The 22,317-nt window shown below is 40.4% G+C and overlaps 1 protein-coding gene across 1 annotated transcript in view; it reads right to left on the bottom strand.

Annotated features, from left to right (window-relative positions):
- CPVL (carboxypeptidase vitellogenic like) overlaps nt 1–22,317 on the bottom strand; it is a 101,507-nt gene that overhangs the window by 35,701 nt on the left and 43,489 nt on the right. Inside the window, exons 7-10 of the mRNA XM_022584321.2 lie at nt 20,041–20,163; nt 19,279–19,410; nt 16,061–16,159; nt 14,336–14,509 (exon numbers count right to left, since the gene is read on the bottom strand). Of these exons, the coding sequence (XP_022440029.2) occupies nt 14,336–14,509; nt 16,061–16,159; nt 19,279–19,410; nt 20,041–20,163 (528 nt within the window). The remainder of the gene's footprint in view (nt 1–14,335; nt 14,510–16,060; nt 16,160–19,278; nt 19,411–20,040; nt 20,164–22,317) is intronic.

Below are 22,317 nucleotides of genomic sequence, written 5' to 3'. Positions count from 1 at the left end.
CCTTTGCTCTGCTTCTTGTTTCAGGGTCTGTTCTCATAGCCCTTTTCTGATCCCCTCACCCCTAACCATCACCTCTCACCTATTGTCCATCCTCAGTAACTGGATTTAATGAACTCAAAGCGCTCCAGGAGCAGGCCTGCCTCTCCCCCAGACAAGTCTCTCCAGAGAGGAGTGTCCTCCCTGGTTGTCAGAATGTCAGCTTCAAGGTCATGCCAAGGGTTCTCTCCAAACACTGCCCCATGCTTGCCAATGTTATCACGCTACTAAAAAGGTGGGCTGAGGAACCAATTTCTTTATCTTTCCACATTATTAAATGTACTTAATTAATCAGTACACATTTGCACATAAACCAAACCAACAAGAAACAGCCCCAAAAAGCAAACAAGAATTGCTATAATTTATAATATTTAAGTCTATAGGAATTGACTCACACTCATCAATACAGTAGCCACTGGCCACACGTGGCCAGTGAGCTCTTGAAATGTAGCTAGTCCAAACTGAGATGTGCTCTAAGATACACATTGAATTGTGAAGACTTAATACAAAGAAAAGAATGTATAATCTCTCAATAATTTTTTAATATTGATTAAATGCTGGTATGATAACATATTGGATATACTGGGTTAAAGAAAAGATGTTATTAAATTAATTTTATCTGTTTCTTTTGATATTTTTAATGTGCCTTCTAGAAAATTTAACATTCTATAAGTGACTTGTATTTCTATTGGACAGCAGCCACATACCTTGGATTTGGTATATCCTGCAAAGAAAATTGGTCCCTTTGTCAACAGATGACAACAGTAACTTCCAAGGACAGCCACACCTAGAGGAGTGATCTGCAGTTCATGAAGCTGGATTAAGCAAATCAGAAAGAATTTCCTATGGAGGAGTGGAAGATGCTCCTACAGTCTCAATCATTACAGCAGAAATAGGTAGGAGCTACAGGAAAACCCCTTGCCATCAAGTCTCCCTGCCAGCTCCCTGTTCCCCAACATTATCAACATCACTCAAGTTCAAAAAAACAATAGTTGTCGCCATAAAATTGAATGGATTCACCAAGGATTTTGAGGGTGAACAAAACCTGAAAGCTGAGCCCCTGCCACTAAACAGTGTCACTGCTGCCCTACTACCCGTTGTGCCCAGGCAGGACAGGGAATGATTTCCCTGCTGAAGTTATCCTGAGGGCCAGCTGAGAGCAGAGTGGTCTTGTTGCAGGAGGAATGCTAAACCACCCGGAAAAAGCATTAATTTAGAGGAACCTGGAAGCTCCCAAAGGAATATAAACAATGGAAGGGAGGCCTTAGAGAGTCCGTAGAGTGCTCACCAAGCAGCAAGGTGCAGCTCACTTTGCGACCCACTTCTCCCATAATAAACTTTCCTTCTAGCTTGAGAAAATTCTAGTTCTCTGTGGATGAAGATTACTTTGCCTTTCTCTTAGGAGAGGACTAGAGTCACAGTAAGTAGGCCCTCATCCAAAGAGCCAGAGAGGTCACTTCTACAAGTCTAATTCCTACCTGCTGTTATCAATCTCCAGGTGAGTAGCAAAGTCAGTGAAAAGCTTCCAGCCAGGCTGATCTCACGAAAGAAAGCAAGTGGCTGGTTGTACAGCTTACTTTTCTTTATCAAAAAAATTTTTTAAAAGTCTAAGTGGTGCTCTGGCCTCTTTATGTTTTCATCTACATGGGAAAACCTGGTATCAGTCAGGTTGCAAGATTCTCTGCCCCATACTCTCAATAGTGATATTCACCAAGGTCCCCTCATTACTCTGCAATTAGGGTTTTTTTGGTGGTTTCTTCCTCCCCCAAACACAACTCCCCCTTATTTGGTAAGGAAAGCATCCCTTTCCCTTTTCTTCCCAGAGAACGTCAAATGGTCTCAAAAGGATTGTACACATCCCTGTAACAAATAGGGGGACTGTCAGGGGGCTGAAGAAACAGACTTGAAGGTGCAGTGAAAGGAGCACCAGGTGAGGAAAATCAAGACGGAGGAGGTGAAGGGCTCCTGCCCAGAGCGATTCTTTCGAAAGTTTGGTTGAAGGTTCTTCTGGCTTTCATTTAGTCACATGCCATTCGGCACAAGGACACTGTGCCAGGCGCTGTTACCCAGTGACAACACTCGAGAGCCGCTCATAATGGGCAAGTAGATAGCACAGGCTGCCCCATTGGGGGGGTGGGGGTGCGGGGTTGGACGACTTCTACAGTGCAGGCCAGGCAAATCCAGTAGGGAAAAGCCCCTAGGAAGAGCCCGAGAGTTGTGAATGTGGCTTCCTTAGGCAGTGGGGAGTATGTGAACGCTGCTCTCCTTACTGGACTACAAGGCCAGGGCCAAAAGCCACGGAATTAAGTCATCCACATTCAGATGGAAGCAGAGGAAACTGCAGTGCAAAGAGCGCTGGGCCTGGAGGCAGATCCTGTGGCAAACAGACTTAAGTGATGACGGTGATGATGATGACTGTGATTAGGGAAACCCACACCCACACCCACACCCAAAGCCAAAGCCTGGCTCTATCACATCTCATGTGACTATCGTAGAGAGCAAATAAGCGCCCTAGTGCCAATCTATCCATTAAACACGAGTAAAGCTTATTTCTTAATTTCCTTTTTTAAAAAAAATAAAATATTAATGTACACTATTTTCCCCCCACACCCCAGGGGACGGTGGTTGGCACACGCTACTTTGAAGACCACTGGTTTCCAGCCATCCAATCTTTTAGAACATGTTGGCATCGTTTTGCATCTTCTGTTATACTAAGACACAGGAAATAAAGACTGAGAAGCTACTGCAGCGTGGTGACATTATTGCACAAGAGATAGTCCTCATTGTTTCCAGAAAGCAATACTCTTCTCACGCTTTCCGTATTTACCTTTTCAAAGTAAAGTCAACTGATGTAATTGCCTGTGTTTCATACCAGCTGGATTTCATAGCAACTGGATTTAAATGTGCGTTTCTTAGCTTGTTGATTTTTAGGTCCCTGGAATCTACATAACAAATGGTATCACCACTTAATATCTTTCTTCTTGTAACACCCTCTGCTGTATTTGGGTGGCTCCAGATTAAATTCTACTTTTATGTTGCCATAAATCACAAACGTACCTTCTAATGTTTTGAGCATGAGGTACCTTCAAACAACACATCATCAACAAGCAAAGCAATTTGAAATAAACCAATTCACACAGCAGAATATATTATCAAATGGCTTAAAGAAATAAGTAAGAGTAAATAAAAATATATGCTGGTTCTCATTTGAGTATTTCATCCCAACATCAGTTTAAAGGACAAACAAGAAAAGGCGTCAATAGCATGGCAATTTGGGGTGAAATCAAAATCTGTTTAATAATTTATGGGTATGCTTTTTTTTTCCTTTTATTCATTGAAATGCTTAAAAATCAAAGAAGCCCAGGAGAAGCATGCCTCCTTAAAAAAAAATTACTGCTGGGCTTCCCTGGTGGTGCAGTGGTTGGGGGTCCGCCTGCCGATACGGGGGACACGGGTTCGTGCCCCGGTCCGGGAGGATCCCACGTGCCGCGGAGCGGCTGGGCCCATGGGCCATGGCCGCCGAGCCTGTGCGTCCGGAGCCTGTGCTCCGCAACGGGAGAGGCCACAACAGTGAGAGGCCCGCGTACCGCAAAAAAAAAAAAAAAAACTACTGCTGTTCTTGCACTTGGATTATAACTAAAATAGGTAAAAGTAATTCACAAGGAACTCGACAGTGTAACTGATTCTCAAATGCAACTATTTTTATTTGCCTGCAAAGCGATGACTGCTTATTGATGGTACGATTACATAAAACACATGTCCCAGGATTAGCTTCCCTCTCTTCTGTTATGCTTCCCTAAAAACTACTCCCTCCTCACAGAAGTTTTTCACAGAATGGTACTGGCATTCTCTTTATGGTCTTCAAAGGGTTGGAAAGAAAAGTGATCATATCAGATTATAGTCAACAAAGCTAGACTTTTCCCATCACGGTCCGATGGAAGCTCAGAGTCCAATTTAGCAGTTGAATCGCACCCAATTAAGTGTTAAATTTTTATTGGTACGCTAGACATTTATCAAATCTAGTTTCCTGGCACTATCACCATTGACATTTTGCCATCAGAAGATGTTATGAAGGAAAATGCCACAAGCAATTAAAATGACTGCTAAAATGACTTAGATTTCCTAGAAAAATTTACCTTTCAAACTTCTAAGTCACATCCATTAGCCAGGAATTGCCCATTTCTAAAGGAAGAGCTTTTGATAGCCTAGGATAAGTAAATAAAACTCTTGACCACCTGGGTGTTAAGATTTCAGTCTGGTGGTGAAGCTGAGAAGCATTAAGATCCTGAATTCTGAAGATGCAATTAGTTGAAACTTAATGAGCTGCAGAATGATAAGTGACAGGGAAATGTAACTTTATATTTACAATTTCCTGACTAGATGAACTTTTAAACACAGTAAACTAAGCCCTACCCAAGGGCAATTTAACCTTTAAAAGCAAAAGCATATGGAGGTATTAGCCTTTGGAGATGGTACCTCTTAAAACATCAGTGGCCTTCCAGACAACTTAGCAACAAGGGCAACCTCAATCCAAGGGCAACATTTTGCTTTGGATCCAAATGGCCTCTAGAGCTGTAGCTCCTATTTTTTTGAAATAATGGTTTCATACAGGAAATACACCACACACACACACACACACACTCACAAACACACACTCACATTCTCTCTCTCATGTACTCTTAGTCTTTGAAAATATAGCTTATATATTTTTAGGAAGGCAAGAGCTGCAACCAAACAGAGAAATGGAGGTTGGAAACATATTCAGAATCTCTAGCAAGAATCTTCATAAGAAAATGTAACTTCTTTATCATAAAGTACTAAGGACCGGAGGACTTCTACAAAGAACACGGGATTCAAAACCAATAGCTTTTATGGGGTATGGGCTGCATTTCCTAGATTTTAGAGATGCCCTATCCCTATCTATCTGTCCATCTATCTATCTATCTATCTATCTATCCACCCGCTACTATATTTTATTACTTTGAAAATCAGGATACATCTTACAATCAGTGTATTTGTTTTTGTTTTTTAAAACTGCTGCTTAAAAGAGGAAGGATATAACATACATAATATAATCAATAGTAACTGGAGTGGTGAATTATTTGCACTTACTAAAATTCAAATAAGTTTACTATAAAGACAGCTTATGATGTAAATGAACAGATCATCTGTCTTCTTTCTGTCATTCTGTCCTTCCCCCCCCCTTTCCTTCCTTCCATCCCTCCTTCCTTTCTTCAAAGTTTACGGCACACTACTATATGTTAGTTGCTATACTAGGCAACTAAATCAGAACCTTTGGTGGAGGGGGTCGTAATTAAGTATTTTTTAAAGCTTCCCAGGCACTTCTAATGCAAAGAGAGCAATGTGAACCACAGCTGAAGTGGAGAACAGTTTAAGAATGGTAGGAAAAGAGAAGATTAAGGGAAGTAAAATGTTCTAAGCAACATCTACTCTCTGTGAAGCCTTTTATTACTTCCTTTGTTCCCAAGACAATTCTTCTTTCATTATTAACGTTTGTTGAGTGCCTACTATGTGCCAGGCACAGTGGTAGGCCCTGGGTACAGAGTGGTGAACAAGAAGGTAAGATGGCTGCCCTTACACAGTTTGTTGTCTATGAGATAGAATTTTACAGATTAGGAAGTGAAAGGGAGAACTTCAATTCCAGGCAGCTTGACTTCTGACACCGAACCTATTTTAACATCACCATCAGGGAGTTGTAACATAATTTGCAAGTAAATTGGCTACCCACCAATGAGCATAGAGAGCCAGGTAGAAAAAGATTATTTTAATTACCTGCTATTTTGGATTATGTAATCAATGTCTACCAGCGAGGAAAACTGATGGAATTCTCTGTGAGAGCAGATCAGTGTCCTTGCCTCCACCACAATGCCTCATAATTCTCTGAAGTATGCTGAGGGACTTTAAAGTCATGGCCATACTAAGCAGTCCACATGCTCACAACATGGTCAATTAAATCTCTGCAAAGCACTAATCACAGTCTACCTCCTTCAAAATTTTACTGTATACATTATATATACACCAAAGAATGTATTATAACATACCTGTAGGTTAGGAAGTATAAGAATAAATATACATTCACAGATGCACCAGCCACCTTAAGAACTAGTATAGTACCAATATCATTGAATCTACCCAGTGAACTTCTCCCCTATCCCAACCCCCGTCTGTCTACCCCACAGAGAGAACCACTATATAATACTATTTCATTTATAGGCAATATCCAAAATAGGCAAATCCATACATACAGTAGATTAGTGGTTTCCAGGGGGCGGAGGGAGGGAGAAAATGGGAATTACTGCTAAAGCATAAGGGGTTTGGGGAGAACATGACAAAAATATTCTAAAATTAAACAGTGATGATGGTTGCAAAAATTTGTGCATATTTAAAAAACTACAAACTTGGGGCTTCCCTGGTGGCGCAGTGGTTGAGAGTCCACCTGCCGATGCAGGGGACATGGGTTCGTGCCCCGGTCCAGGAAGATCCCACATGCCGCAGAGCGGCTAGGCCCATGAGCCTGCACGTCCGGAGCCTGTGCTCCACAACGGGAGAGGCCACAACAGTGAGAGGCCCGCGTACCACAAAAAACAAAAAACAAACAAACAAAAAACTACAGACTTGAACATTTTAAATGGGTGAATTCTGTATTATGTGAATTATATCTTCAATCAAGCTGTTAAAGAAATAGTATAAAGAAATTCTGCATACTCTTTATGTAGCCTTCAAAATATTAACGTTTTAAATAACCACCATGCAATCATCAAAACCAGAAAATTAACAGTGATATAATACTATTTTCTTGCTACAGATTTTATTAAAAAATTTCCACTTGTCCCTTAATAACCTTTTTCTGATCCTGGATGCAATAAAAGATCACATGTTATATATATTTAGTTGTAAAGTCTCCTTAATCCCTCAGTGTTTGTGTGTGTGTGTCATTCATGTCCTTTGACAAGTACCAGCCAGTTATTTTGTGGCTAAATTTGTCCCCTAATTTGAGTTCGTCTGCTGTTGCCTCATGATCAAATTCATTCATTTTTGGCAACACACATTAGTGTTGTTGTGTCCTCCTCAGTGCAACATATCAGGAGGCACAAATGTTGATTTGTCCCATTACTGGTGATGTTAACTTAGATCCTTTGGTTCATATGCCAGACTTCTCCACTATAAAGCTACTATTTTCCCCTTCATCATAAATATTTTGAAGGAGGATACTTTGAGGCTATGTAAACATTCTGATTCTCATCATACTTTCACTAACTGATGTTAGTATCCACTGATGATTCTTTCCTGAAGCAATTATTACTGTCCTATTTGTCAAATAATGATTTTCTATTCCATTATTTCTTACACATTTATTAATTAATTACACATTTATTAATTTAATAATTATTCATTTTTTATTTGTTTACATCATCATGAACTCTGACTTTAAAGGGAATGCATATTATGTTTTATAGAACAGAATAATGCTTACTGGTAGATTTTTATTAGGTCAAGAAAGTCCCATACTATGGTAGGCTAAATAATGCCCTGTCACAACATATCTAGTCCTAATTCCTGGAACCAGTGAATGTTACCTTATGCAGAATAAATAAATTAATTAATTAATTTAAAAAATAGAGACTTTGCATGTGTGATTAACTTAAGCATCTTGAGATGGGGAGATTATCTAGGAGGTCCTTAAATGCAATCTCATGTATTCTTCTAAGAGGGAGGCAGACGATATTTGACCACAGAAGAGGAGAGGGCAATGGGACCACAGAGGCAGATGTTAGAATAATATGGCCACAAGCCAAGGAAGGCCAACAGCCACCAGAAGCTGGAATGGATTATCCCATTACAGCCACCCTATTGACACCTTGGTTTCAGCCCAGTGAAAGTGACTCTGGATTTCTAACCTCCAGAACTGCGAGAAAATAAATTTCTGTAGTTTATGCCATCAAGTTTGTGGTAATCCATTAGAGCAAGCATAGGAAATTAATACAGATACTACTATTCCTCATTTGCTAAAAATTTTTATCCTAAATGGGTTTTAATTTTATCAAATCCACTTTTTTGCATCTATTTAGAAAATTTTTCTCTTTTAACATTTTAGGTGGTAAATTACATGATAGAACTTCTAATACAAAAATATCCTTGCATTCATGGGATCAACCCAACCTGATCTTTTTTATTCACTGGTGGATTAGGTTGTATTAATATTCTGTTTAGGATTTGTACATATATGCTCATAAGTGACGTTGCTCATTGTATTGCCTTTGCTCCTTTGTCAATGATCAGCTGACTATATTTATGTGAGTCTATTTCTGGGCTCTCTATTCTCTTCCATTTATCTATTTGTCTGTTCTCCAGCCAGTACTATACTGTCTTTTTTTGTGTGTGTGGTACGCGGGCCTCTCACTGTTGTGGCCTCTCCCGTTGCGGAGCACAGGCTCTGGTCACACAGGCTCAGTGGTCATGGCTCACGGGCCCAGCCGCTCTGCGGCATGTGGGATCTTCCCGGACCGGGGCACGAACCCGTGTCCCCTGCATCAGCAGGCGGACTCTCAACCACTGTGCCACCAGGGAAGCCCTATACTGTCTTAATTATTGCAGTTTTATATTAAGTTTCCAAGTCAAGAAGTGTCATTCATCTGACTTTGTTCTTCTCCTTCAATACTGAGTTGGCTATTCTGAGTCTCTGCCTTTCCATATAAACTTTAGAATTAGTTTGCCAATACCCATAAAATAACTTGCTGAGATTTTGGTTGAGATTTCATTGAACGTGTAGATCAAGTTGGGAAGAACTGACATTTTGATAATATTAAGCCTTCCTATTCATGGACATGGAATATCTATTTATTTAGTTCTTTGATTTCATTCATCAAACTTTTGTAGTTTTCTGCATATAGGTTTGTACATAATTTGTTATATTTATGCCTAAGTATTTCAATAGTTTCGGTACTGATGTAAATGGTTTTGGATTTTTAATTTCAAATTCCACTTGTTCATTGCTGGTATATTGAAAAGTGATTGGTGTTTGTATATTAACTCTGTATCTTGCAACTTTGCTATAATCACTTATTAGTTCCAGGAGCTTTTCTATTGATTCTTTCAGATTTTCTACATAGACAATCATGCCATCTTCACTTATTCATTCTCCAATACTTATATTTTCTTTATATAGAGCTGAGTTTCCGATCTATAACATTATCCTTCCCTGTGAAGAACTTCTTTTAACATAATTTGCAAGGTAGGTCTACTGGCAATAAATTCCTTCAATTTGTACTTGTCTGAAAACATCTTTATTTCTGCCCCATTTCTGAGGGATAGTTTCATAGGACACAGAATCCTAGGTTGGTGATTTTTTTTCTCTCAACTCTTCAGATATTTCATTCTCTTTTCACTTGCATGGTTTCTGAGGAGAAGTCAGATGTAATTCGTACCTTTGCTTCTTTATAGGTAAGGTGTTTTTTCCTCTCTCTGGCTTCTTTCAAGATTTTTTTCTTTATCTCTGATTTTCTAAAGTTTTCATATGATATACCTAGGTGTCATTTTTTGGCATTTGTTTGCTTGGTGTTCTCTGAGCTTCCTGGATCTGTGGTTTGGTGTCTGACATTAACTTGGGAAAATTCTCAATCATTATTTCTTCAGATTTTGTTTCTGTTCCTTTCTCTCTTTTCTTTCTGGTACTCCCATTATGCGTATATTACATCTTTTATAGTTGTTCCACAGTTTTTGGATTTTCTGGTTTTGTTCAGTCTCTGTTCCCTTTGCTTTTCAGTTTTGGAAGTTTCTACTGTCATATCCTCAAGATCAGCAATTCTTTCCTCAGCCACGTAGTCTACTAAAGAGCCCATCAAAGGCATTCTTCATTTCTGTTACAGTTTTTGATTTCTAGCATTTCCTTTGTCATTCTTTCTTAGAATTTCCATATCTTTGCTTACATTATCCATCTATTATTGTATGTTGCCTACTTTTTCCACTGAAGCCCTTAGCATATTAATTATAGTTTGCAAAAATTCCTGGTCTGATAATTTCAACATCCCTGTCCTATCTGACTCTGATTCTAATGCTCGTTCAGTCTTTTTAAAGTGTGGTTTTTGCCTTTTAGTATGCCTGGTAATTTTTTGTTGAAAGATGTACATGATGCACTGGATGGATACAGGGTACTGTGGTAAATAACCCTTTTGTGACATGGTGGTAAGATGTGGGGGATGGGAAGCATACTAGAGTCCTAGGATTAGGTCTCAGTCTTTTAGGAGCCTATGCCCCTGGACTGCGAACCTCACCAGTGCTTTGCAGTTGCTCCCCATCACCTCTTAGGTGGGACAACATAGCTAAAGGCAGCTGGAATTGGGTGTTTCCTTTCCCCCACATGGAAGTCTAGAGCTGAAGTTGAGTATTTCCCTTCCCACAGGTAGATCAGGCTCTGATAACCCCTCAGTGGGTTAGGCTGTGGTAAAATAGCTTTCTGAGGGCAGGCCTTGTTACAAAAAACAAAATGCTCTGGTGTATTTCAAGGTGGCTACTTTTACCTCCTCCTGCCATAAGCAGAAGGGATTTTTCACCAGTATTCACTGTGAAGACATTGCAGAACTCCTGGAGATAAAACTACAAAAGTGGGGGCTTCCTCCCATGACTGGATTCCCCTGGAGTTTTTAAGTCTCAGGCTTATCCCCACTGAGCCTCCAGTAATTCATGAATTACAGCTCAGGTTTTCCTATCCTGGCACTGGTTCTTGTGGAGGTTTCTGCTCATGGATTTCTGCTTAGAAAAGTGATTCTCTGTACCCACCTGTCGGTCTCTCCTGTTTGTGAAGTAGTTTGCCCTGTGATGACTTCACTTTTCTCACAGATCTAAGAGGAGTTGTTGCTTTTTCAGCTTGTTCAGCTTTTTACTTGTTGTTAGGACAGAATGGTAACTTCCAAGTTCCTGACATGCCAGACTGGAAACCAGAAGTCTGTCAAGTCTTTTTTACTTTTGTGTTTTCCATGGTTTTTTGTATAACTTTTGTATGTAGCAGGTGCTTAAAGGCTTCTGCTGAAATGTGTTGAACATCATTAGTAATAGCTTATATTTTCAAGCACTCTCTAAGCACCAGTCATTGTTTTAAGTGTTTTATCTACATAATCTATTTAAACCTCATAAGAACTCACCTGTAAGTACCATTATTATTCCCATTTCACAGATGAGGAAGCTGAAGCACAGAGTGTTTTAAGTATCCTCCCCCAAAGGAACATAGCCAGTGAATAGTGGAAACAGAATTCAAACTCAAAATGTCTAACGTGAGAACCCATGCTTATAACCACCATGTGCTATGGACCCAGGTAACTCCTAGAAATCGTGATAATATTTAACCATGATCTGATTTAATCATGAATTCCAATAGTCCAACAGATTATTTCTCACTCTAGTTGTTCTGGAAACTGCTAAAATGATATTTCAATTTACCACCTAAATATTTGAAATTACTGAAAAGAGGATGACTTTGAGTACACATCCCCTGTAGGTCTTTACAAGAAAAGGATTATGTTTTCACATAGTCTGTACAGAAACTGATGTACTACACACTTGTTCTTTTAGTTCTATTAGTTTCCAGAAACTGATGAAGGTCTTCCTCAGCCCATCAGATATTCCACATGGCATAAAATGAATCTAGTACTAGAAAGAGACTTCCATGTTCCTATGAATAGAAGCATGTGCACTATTTTCTATGACAAATTACTACTGAGTCTTACATAAATACAACCTTGAGGGTACTAATGTTTTAAGCCAACCTAGATTGTTCTGATTCCACTGCATACACATTGAGGTTCACCACCATTAGCAGACAAGCCAAGGATAATCGCTGCCCTGTGGGCTATGCCAGCTGCAGCCATGGATATGCGGTCTGTTTCAGCAACAGCCACTTTTTGGTCTGCACTCAGACTGACTGCATACTTTGTTCTCTTTCTTTCTGGAAACATGGTTTATCTGCACCACTAATCTATTCTCTTTTTCTGACAACTGATTCAGAGTTTGAAAGTTTAGAAAACATTCTGATTTCATTGGAATTCATATTGATAGGTTTAGGATACATGGGAAACAGAAACAGATATGTTTAAATATCAAGATGCAGGCTCATCTTTAATCAGCATATTCTCCCTTATCAAGCAAGTGGACACTGTATGGCGATCAGCCAATACCAGGAGAGTTTACACCATCAGGTGAACTATATATCTCACGCTATCCTCACTTGGCTGAGAAAGCAATCATACTCTAGTTAAATGTATACAGTGAGAAAACCTATCTTGCAAGGGCACAGAAAAATATACATGGGAACTTCCTTATCTGCTCTCCACTCAAAAAAACCATTTTGCATTCCTTAATGTTACATTATAGCCCAGTGTTTACATCTTGAAAACATAAGTGCTAAGCTCTTTTTGGTTTAATAAATTTGTGGATAATAAATACCTGATGGGTTATGAACAAGTTTATTAGGTATCTTTTTGATAGACCACTAATTTATAGAACTGAATTTTCATTCATTCATTCATTTATGTGTTACTGACATCTGCTCAAGGCCGGTGCTACGACTGACAGCCCACAATGGCAGTACAGTGTGCTAAGTGTGACCACAGCAGCAGAGGGCACATGGTCTGAGACCTCAGAGAAGAGGACAACCTGAAGGTGCTCAGAGAAGGCTCCAAGCAGGCAAGCACTAAGGGCCACTACATTTCCCTGACAGAACCAAACACAAGAGTGGCTGAAATCCTGACCTCATCTAGTTAGGCCCTTTCTTGCCTACAAAGTAAGTATTTCATGAAGTTCTGCAGGTATATAATGGGTGTGTAGACTCTGCATGCCATTGGCCTTAGATTATTTTGAATAAAAGTTGTATGTCTAGGGCTTCCCTGGTGGCGCAGTGGTTGAGAGTCCACCTGCCAATGCAGGGGACGTGGGTTTGTGTCCCGGTCCGGGAAGATCTCACATGCTGCGGAGCAGCTAGGCCCGTGAGCCATGGCCGCTGAGCCTGCGCGTCCGGAGCCTGTGCTCCGCAAGGGGAGAGGCCACAACAGTGAGAGGCCCGTGTACCGCAAAAAAAAAAAAAGTTGTATGTCTAGGATTCAAACTCTGTGTACTAGAGGCAGGATCAGAAAATAGGTCTTCTAGGTCGGGCATATTCTAAAACACAATCTAGTAAGGGTGTATTAGGTCAAGGGCTCCCTGGGTAGTACTGAAGGTTGCGCACTGAACAATCCCAGAAGACCCTATTCCTAACATAGACATTGTTGAAATGTGTTTTCCTTATGTCAGAAAATGGCAGTAAAGAGTCTGGTTCAAATAAAAGCAGTATATTAGGACAATTTTTGGACAGACAGAAATGAAGTGTCTTGAGAGGTTGCCTTTTGTCTGATTCATGTGTTGGTTACTGGTTGCCCTGTTTTTTGTTCATTCCAAACGTTTCTCTTGCCTCTGCCAGGAAACAGAGCAAAAGTGGATCACCTCTGGTGGTGATCTTCTCTATCATTAACACACTTATCCTGTTGAGCTACCCCCAGACCATGCCTAGGACATATGCTAACAGTCCTGGAGGATCAGAGGAGGAGGTGAGAAGAGAAATAAAGGGGAAAGAAATGCACAGGATGACTGCCTCCCTGTCACCTGCTCGTGGGGTCCTTCCCTCACAGTGAGAATTCGAGGGTCCACAGTTCCTTTGCTTGAACCTCTGGTAGTACCAGCAGCAAATCAGGCAGAACATCTCAGTCAGATAACACAGTGATTGACTTTACATGCCTCGAAACAGGGACCTTGTCTCATTCAACGCTTCAACCTGACAGACTAGCACAATGTTTGGCTTAAAGCCGGCCCTGAAGAAACTGTGATTGAGCAACGTGAATGAATGCAATTATCAAGCAAAAAGCATTTTTGGAATAACCAGTTGATTTCATTTATCCCTGACTTCATTGGGATTAACATAATAAAGCAAACAATAAGGGAAAATTGGCTTACACAAGGCCAGTCATCTTCTCGGCTCTGCTCTCCGTCTATTTTCAAGAAATGATGAGAGGTGTCATGGGCCAAAGAGAATTTCATTTTTAGGAACTTTTGGGGTAAAGTGATTTAATTAGAAGGAAAAAAATAAAACTTTTAATTCAAAGAAATCAAACAATGCAGCAGTTGTTACTTACATTTGTAAGATATCATAAAAGTAAAAAAAGGCAGGAGTCAAATTAAGAATAAAAGAAGGTCACTTCTGCTTTGGGTGATCTGAAAAGTTCCTAAAATAGACAGTAACTAAAGTTAAGTTTCTTACCTTATAATTATTCATGATTTCAGTTAACCATGGTTTCACTGACTTTACTGTATCTTCTCGCAAGTACTTTTCAACTTTGGATCCATCACTAAAAGCCTGGTTTCCCACGTGGATGGCTTGTCTCACTTGTGGGAGGGACAAAAATTTCCTGTAGTAACTTTGGTCCTCAGGTTCCTGGCATCAGAAAAATATTAGGGAAAACGAGTGGGTGGTGGGAACAGTACTCTGGGGAAAGCTTCAAATTTCTCCTAACATATATCACAATGAACAAGATGTGACACCACTATTAACTGGTCTCTTCCCTGAATATTTTAACTTGGGGGGTTGGGGAAATTCAGTTTTACCAAGCAAATCTGGATGACCTGATACTCTTGGAGCCAGTATCCAATTTGCAAATGCTGGATTTTTCCTTTTTGTAACAACAAAACTTTTGTGATCTGTAACTCCAATTAAAAACCCCATTCAAGGCAAAAATCGGAAAAATGAAGAGGCGAGATTATCAAAATCAATTTGCTCCTTGTTGGAGGCTCTCGGAAAAGAAGGTGAAATGGACCACAAGGGGCCAGGGAGGTGATGTGGTGGATTAAAAGCTGAGGATTTCTTTTTCATGTTCTGCCGTTTATTAAAACCACACACACAAAATAATCAGCTGACCATAATTTAAGGAGGAAAACATATCAAGTGTAAGAACAGATGATACCTTATGAAGGACATAAGACAAAAGAGAAGTTGTCCATGAGCCTTATTTTTTAAAAATACTGCATAAAAGTCTCTGTAAGATTCATTACGCTAAAAGAAAAAAAAAAGGAGTAAATGCTGTTTTTATACAGTTACAAAAGGATTAAAAAAAGAGTTTGAAATCAACAATTTTGTGAATCATCAGTATTTTTTGCTAACTGTGAATACATTCTCTTTGTAAAGAAAAAAAATTAATCACAAATTTTGCTTCTTTCTTGCCTAGCATATGTTTTTCTCTTGGTAGAATCTAAATCCAAAACCACAGGGTTGGCAAATTCCATTGAAATTAGCTTTATATTTTATTTACAAAATAGTTAATAAGTAAGGCAATTTTAAAAACAGAATGTATTGTCATATCCACTAGACATGGTTATACAAATCCAAATCCCCAGTCTGGCTCCCTCTATCTTATTTGATTAATTCTACCCAAAAGGCATCAAATTTTGGCCCACTTTTATGAAAGAAACTATTTGAATACTTTGAGAAATATTCCAGAGGGCTTGAAGTGAGGGCCGTACTGAATGCATGAAACATCTTAAGTTAAAAGTAAGACAAAGCAAATATTTTCATAAAGGCTTTGGCAGTTTGGGTTATCCAAGCTGTCTTAAGTACAGAACAAATAATGTGGGCATTTTCAAGAAACTCACTACAGGATTGGAGCTCTGGGACCTGATACCCAGAACTGCAATCCTGGCCTGTCTCCTTCACAAAAGAACTTCTGTATAACAAGCTCTAGTGGGGGGAAACTGTGTTAATCGATTTTTTTTGAGTTATCTGGAATATCACACACTCTCAATGGTCAGATTATAATGTATACAACACTGGCAGGGTAAAAAATCCTATAGATTAGTATACCAAATAATGCAATAGAGTTTGGACATGTTTGTCTAGTGTAAAGTCAGCTCTCCTATTTCTTAAATTGGAGGAAGTTTGGTTTTGCCAAAAGTTTTAAGTAAACGCTATTATGTTTTTTAAAATTGTCATTACCGTGCACTGTAAAAGGTTGTAGTAATTAGAACATCCTGTAACATTCTGGAAGTAGGAAGGCTCGCTTATTAAGTCACCATCCAGTAGCTTATCCAGTAACTAGGTTGGGAGAGAGGGGAGAAAGGAAGGAGGAAAACATCAGGGTGGGTAAAAATATACAGGCATTTGTCATTTCATTTATTCAATAACTGTTTCATTCAACAACCACTTCCCACACATCTTCTCTGCGCTATAGACACTGTCCAAGGCATTGGGGAAACAGCAGTGAACAAGGCAGGCCAAAAATGCTCCCTCATAGAGCTTATGTTCTAGAGGGTACGATAAACAAGCATTCATAGGTAAAATATGCAGTGTATTAGAGAATGATAAGGGCTAAGGAGAAAACTAACAAGGAGAAGGGTATAGGAAGTGCCATGGGTGCCTGTGGGGTATGTGTGCCTGGGTGGTGGGTGTGGGGGACACTGCAGAGAGGAGGAAACGGGTCTCACTTAGAAGGTGGCATTTGAGTAAAGACCTGTTGGAAGGAAGGAAGCAAGCCCGGAAGACATCTAGGAAAAGAACTTTCCAAGTAGAGGAAACAGTGAGCCCAAAGGCCCCGACTGCGGGAGTGAGTCTTGTGGGGAAGGGTTACCATAACATGATAATTGACCACTCACCCACGTACGAGGAGACAGGGAAGAGGGTATGGACATACACCCAGGCGCTTGGAACTGGTGGAAGTTATCTTTCGACTGCTGACATTGAAAACCTGGTCATCAGCTGGAGGTGAGAGCAGTCAGCATAGTTGTGTGCTTTTCTCAGGTCATGTTGAGCTGCACAAAGGCAGGCATGGAGTGGTAGAGAGGGGCATCTAGCCAGGACTGTGGTTTGGCCAAAGGAGTTGGAGGAGGTGCAAAGGGGGGCCGTAGGTGGGGAATGTATGTAATGACTGAGCTTGGGTTTATGTTGGGTAATTACAAAAATTAAGACCTGCAGGGGTAGGGGACCATGAAGAGGTAGTAGGATCCATGGACTGAAAGACAATGGGGTTGCAGGACTGTAATTCAGAGAAGTGAGCTGGGAGGAAGGGAGGTGGCAGCTGGGGGAAGACGTTTGAATCTGTTGAATCTGAGATTGTGGAGTGACTGCTGGCTTTTTTGCAGGGGGTAATGGGAATAAGTAGCTAAGGTAAAGAGAACAAGATCACTAAATGAGAGGAGACTAAGAAACTGAGGGACCAAGTATTAAAAAGATCATCCATGTGGAGACTTCAGTCACCAGAAATGATGACAAGAGTAATGCTGGAAAGTGACACTGAGGCAGGAGCCAAAATATTCAGAGAACGAGAAGGCGAACGCCAGGGGTGTGTGTCGGGAGAGAAGCTGATCCCTTCAGCTCCAACTTACGGCTCTTTTATTAACTAAATCATTTTAAGGGATCAGAACATCAAAAAGGCTTTATTATTTAGGCTTGAGATTTTGACATTTGTATTCTCTTGGGTTTCAGGATTTCTTGGAGTCTTGTATTGCATAACGTGAAACACATTTTACCACTACTTGATTACTTTCCTAAGTATCATTTCATCTATTTCCTGTGAAAAAGCAAAAGTCTTTTCATTTATCACACAAGATTTTGGACCAGTGGTCACAGAGACATTGCATACCTTCAAGAGTTTTTTTGTGGGGGGAGGGGTGGGGGGTTTCTCTAGTTTTTGATGAATCTGGTTTGGGAGAGACCTCATGGGTCATCTTGTTTTCACTAATCCTGTGGACGCTTAGGCTGCTGGATCATGCACCACAGACATCTTTCTGCTTTCTTTATCCCTTTGAGTCTATCAAATATTCTTGCTCTTGACACTGCTTACGTTTGCTCTTGACATATGCTTCTTCAGAAACACATCAAATGTCTCACTTGCAGATGGGTCTCATGCAATGTAAAATCTCATACGAATTCTAAATTCTAAACGTTTAGTCCTTTTTACCCTTTCTGCCTACCACAGCAGACAGCCTAAAACCGGTCTTGAAAATGCTGTGATTGCAACTTGAAGAATGACCCAACATGTCCCTGATAAGATCCTTCTTCTTTCCTTCACATTCACAATTGCACAAGAAATTCTGAATCCACGCTCTGCAGCCGCATCAAGTGTCCCGGCACAGAAAGGGGAGCCCGCCAGGGTGCTGCGGGGTGCCTCGGGACTTCCCGAGTTCTCCTATTTACACAGCTTGCTGCTGTCAGAACTCACAACAAGGGCAGTCACTGCCCTGGCACCCTATTTGTAAAATGGAGCACAACTTTGTTACCCCACCCTTCTCCATAAGTTTGTATGTCTCCTGTTTTGATCTGAACCAGCTGACCTACAGCGCCTAAAAGACTATTAATACCAGGCCTCGGCCTTAATAATAACAATGCTGTTAGGTAAACTGTGACAGGCTGTGTTCCCAGTAACAAGATTAAAGGTCTCAAAATTCAGTCCTCACCTCATTTACTAATGTGTCAAACACACAGGCTCTATGGCAAAGGTGACAAAACCCCCCAAGGAAGATTGCTTACACATGATCTTTGTCTGCACTGGCCAAAAACCAAATAAGCAACAAACAAGACCCTCCTGCATCCTAATATTTAGTATAGTCTTACATTTTAAACAACCAAAAAAAAAAAATAAAGGTTGAAGAATATAACTATGTTACTTGATCCTCAAATTTAATTTTAGGAGAGCGATGTGGCGATATTTACGAATGCCAATGGCTCTTTGTAAAAGTTTCAAGCGACCACCCTTTATACTCTTTGTTCCTGACACACAGGAACATGTGACATTTGTTACACTGTGGCCACTTCCCCAGCTGGAGCACTGTGTGTGGATATTACCCTCTGAAGGGTTTAGAGCACATGTGCAAGCATATGCATCCACTTTCCAGGTTGCCTTTCTTCTGATTTCTTTATGGTAGGGATGCCTTGAGGGCCTACACAGCATTTCAAGAAATCAAAACAGTTAATGAAAGACACAGTTAGATAAACACCCCGAGGTGATCTCAGGTTTAAAATATGGTCGAAGTAAATTCAAAGAAACCCAGATGGCTCTTTTCTTCCTTAGGAGCCCACTGTCTCGCCTCCTGATCTCCGGACGGCACCAAGGAAACACCTTTGCTAACAACAAAGAGCCAGGCCAGGCACCGCAGTGCTTCCGGGACCTTCTCAGATGGTGCTCATTGCGCCAGGGCAGCGCAGGCCACAGAACTCACTTCAAAGGCCTGAGACCACTTCTCCTCCTGGATGTATTTCACGCACTCATCGCACTGCTTCTGGAAGTACTTTCTCTGCTTCTCATCCAACAAGCCAATTTGGAACAGGAATGGTGCATAGCCCTGTATGATCTGAGGAGAAAAGAAGCAAACACAGACGCTGCATGGAGAGAGAGGGATGTGAGGGAAGCCCATCTGCTTGTGAAATAACCCTTTGTAACTTCTCAATTAGCGGAGCAGGACAACACACAAACATATACACACACACCCCCCGCACAAACATAGATGTACAACACACACAATGCATACACAACACAAAATACACCACACAAACACACATACATAAGACATACACACGACACACACATACACACACACACACACACCACACACAATTCATGTATAACACACAAATATACCACACATACACACAAAACATACACAAACACACACCACATAACCACACAAACACTCATACAACACACATGTACACAAAATACACACAAACACACCAAGCACAGGTACACACACTTGTACATACACACACTGATGCACTCACAGCCAATGTAGGCTGACATATAGTAAGTTGACACTGTAAAACATTTGGTAAAAATTAGAAGATTTAAATCATTAGAAAGTCAACTGAGCAACAGTATTTCCCTTGACGAAGTTAGGTCTGTAGGGTAAGAGGAGCCTCCATCTGATTAAAGGGTATTCACTCTCCTTAAGGAACAAAATGGAAAGGAAAAAAGAGCCACCTACTGACTCGGGATCAGAATACGCGTCTCCAAGAGCAATTCCCTTCAGGTTGATCTTCATGGTCATCACGGGGTTGAGCATGTGGATGTAGTGGGCGATGGCTGGCACGTATTTCCCCGCGTAAGACTGAGAAGGGTAGACGTTAAAATGAACCATCACAAATCAATGCTACTAAAATGAGGTGATTTTGCAAATTTAAATCACAATAAAACAGTCAGTATTTCCACAAGACACATGTATTTCTTAACCTCGCATTGCAAATTTGACAATAGCACGGAGCTCTGTCCCTTCCTTCTTTTGTCATCCCAAATAGCATGGAGTGACATGCAGGTCACAGGTTAGGAGCGCAAAAAAATAATAAGTGAACGTGTCCTAAGTGAACATTCTAATTTCCTTCCAAAAGAAAGAACATGGACACCAGTGAACACAATTCTGCCACCCTTAGGGTTTTCCTTACCAGAAAGTTCCATTGCAAGCTTTATTTAAAAAAAAAAAATCCCAAGGCCAAAATTAAGATTTCAAAATCTGCACAATGACGCCAAAATTTGAAATCAACATGTATTAAAGGAAGAGGAAAAGGATAAATAATATTTATTGGCCACTAAAATGGTCACTTGAACTTACCTCTGTTTCCAACCTTTTCCAATACAAGGCTCTTTTTCAATTTCAAAATAGTTTGCTGACACAAACATGATAATACTGCTTTTAGATTATGCTGAAAAGAGCCACTATTGGTTCAGTAATATTTAAAAATAGTTCTGTGTTTCTTCCATTAAAAAGTTGCCTTCCTGACATCTCCACTTGTATGTCTAATGTTAAACTTCCTATGTTCAAAACGAAGCTCCAATCCCCAAGCCCTCCTTGCAGCCTCCGTTTCCATGAATGTAAACTCTGTTCTTCTAACTGCTCAGGCCAAAAATCCTGGTGCCACTGTTTATCTCTTTGACTCACACCTCGTGAAAAGTCCATTAGTGAATCTCATCAACTCTACCTATTCTATCAAAACACATCCGGAATCCAGTGTCTTTGCACACACCCCCTTTATCACCTTGCTCCAGGTACCGTCATCTCTCGCCTGGATTCTTGCAGCAGCCTCCTCAGTGGGCCTCTGTTTTTGCCCTTACCCTCATCCAGTCTAATTTCAAGACAGTGGTCTGTTAAATTAGATCATGCCACTCCTCTGCTCAAATCCTCTAATGACTTCCCATCTCTCTCAAAGCAAAAGTGAAGTGCTTTTTCTGGGGCATAAGGGCTGACATGATCTGGTCACTTCACTCACATTACCCCCTACTATCCTCTTGCTCATTCCTCTCCAGCCTCTCTCAGACCAAATCATAATTGTGATCTGTACTGTTCCTCCCCTTGCATTAGCTCTTTCTGTCCCTGGAATGTTCTTCCCCAGATATCCATATGGTTAACTCCCTCACTTCCTTCAGTGAGGCTTTCTGAGGGTTGCCCTCCATGGCCACCCTATCAAAGATTTTAACACCCCTTTTTTGATATTTTATATTCCCCTTCTCTCCTCTTTCGTCTTAATCTTTATCACTCTCCAACAAACTTTTACTTTTTACCTTGTGTATTGTTATTCCCCTGCCCACACTAGAATAGAAGATCCACAGACACAGGGATATCTGTCTGTTTTGTTTATTAGTGTATCCCCTGTACCTGATGCTGTTTGTTAGTGCTCAATAAACAGCTGCTCAATGAATGAATCTTGAATTAGCCTACATGCATTTGAAAAACAGCAATGCACATATATTCTAGATAGACTAGATGCATTATGTGGGTACCTATGGATCTGCAGAACTTTCACAATGTGTCCAAGGCTCTCCAGGGCCCTGAAGTTCAAAGACTGAGAATTCTGGAGAGCTCTCATTTTTTCCGTGCCATAATCGTATGCTGCAGTTATCATTATTCCCATTTCAACATAAGGACATTGGGGCTCAGAGAGGTTAAGTGATAGAGTCAGAATTAAACCTGGTCTGACCTACTCCAAATCCTAAACCCCTTCCAAATTATGGTGGAAGAACTTAATTGACATAACTCACACAAGATCCCTTCACTGATGCACTCCTCTTGTGCCATAATAATTATTTAGGCAAAGTATTAAATCAAAGCAGCTTATCCATTCATACTCACGACTACTTTTTAGCTTCCATGTCTGAAATTTGCTTTGTTGTATAACTTTGCTATATTCTCCTTTTAGGGACAGTACGTGAACATTTATCAAGTAAAATTTCTGTAAATTGACCAAAAAGCAAATTCTCTTGACTAATCATT

The sequence above is a fragment of the Delphinapterus leucas genome, chromosome 9 (genome assembly GCF_059928025.1).
Source record: "Delphinapterus leucas isolate spDelLeu-1000000601 "Yukka" chromosome 9, BTC_Dleu_Yukka2, whole genome shotgun sequence".
Classification (NCBI taxonomy): domain Eukaryota; kingdom Metazoa; phylum Chordata; class Mammalia; order Artiodactyla; family Monodontidae; genus Delphinapterus; species Delphinapterus leucas.
The sequence above is the reverse complement of the archived record's forward strand: the minus strand, read 5'-3'. Positions and strand labels throughout refer to the sequence as shown.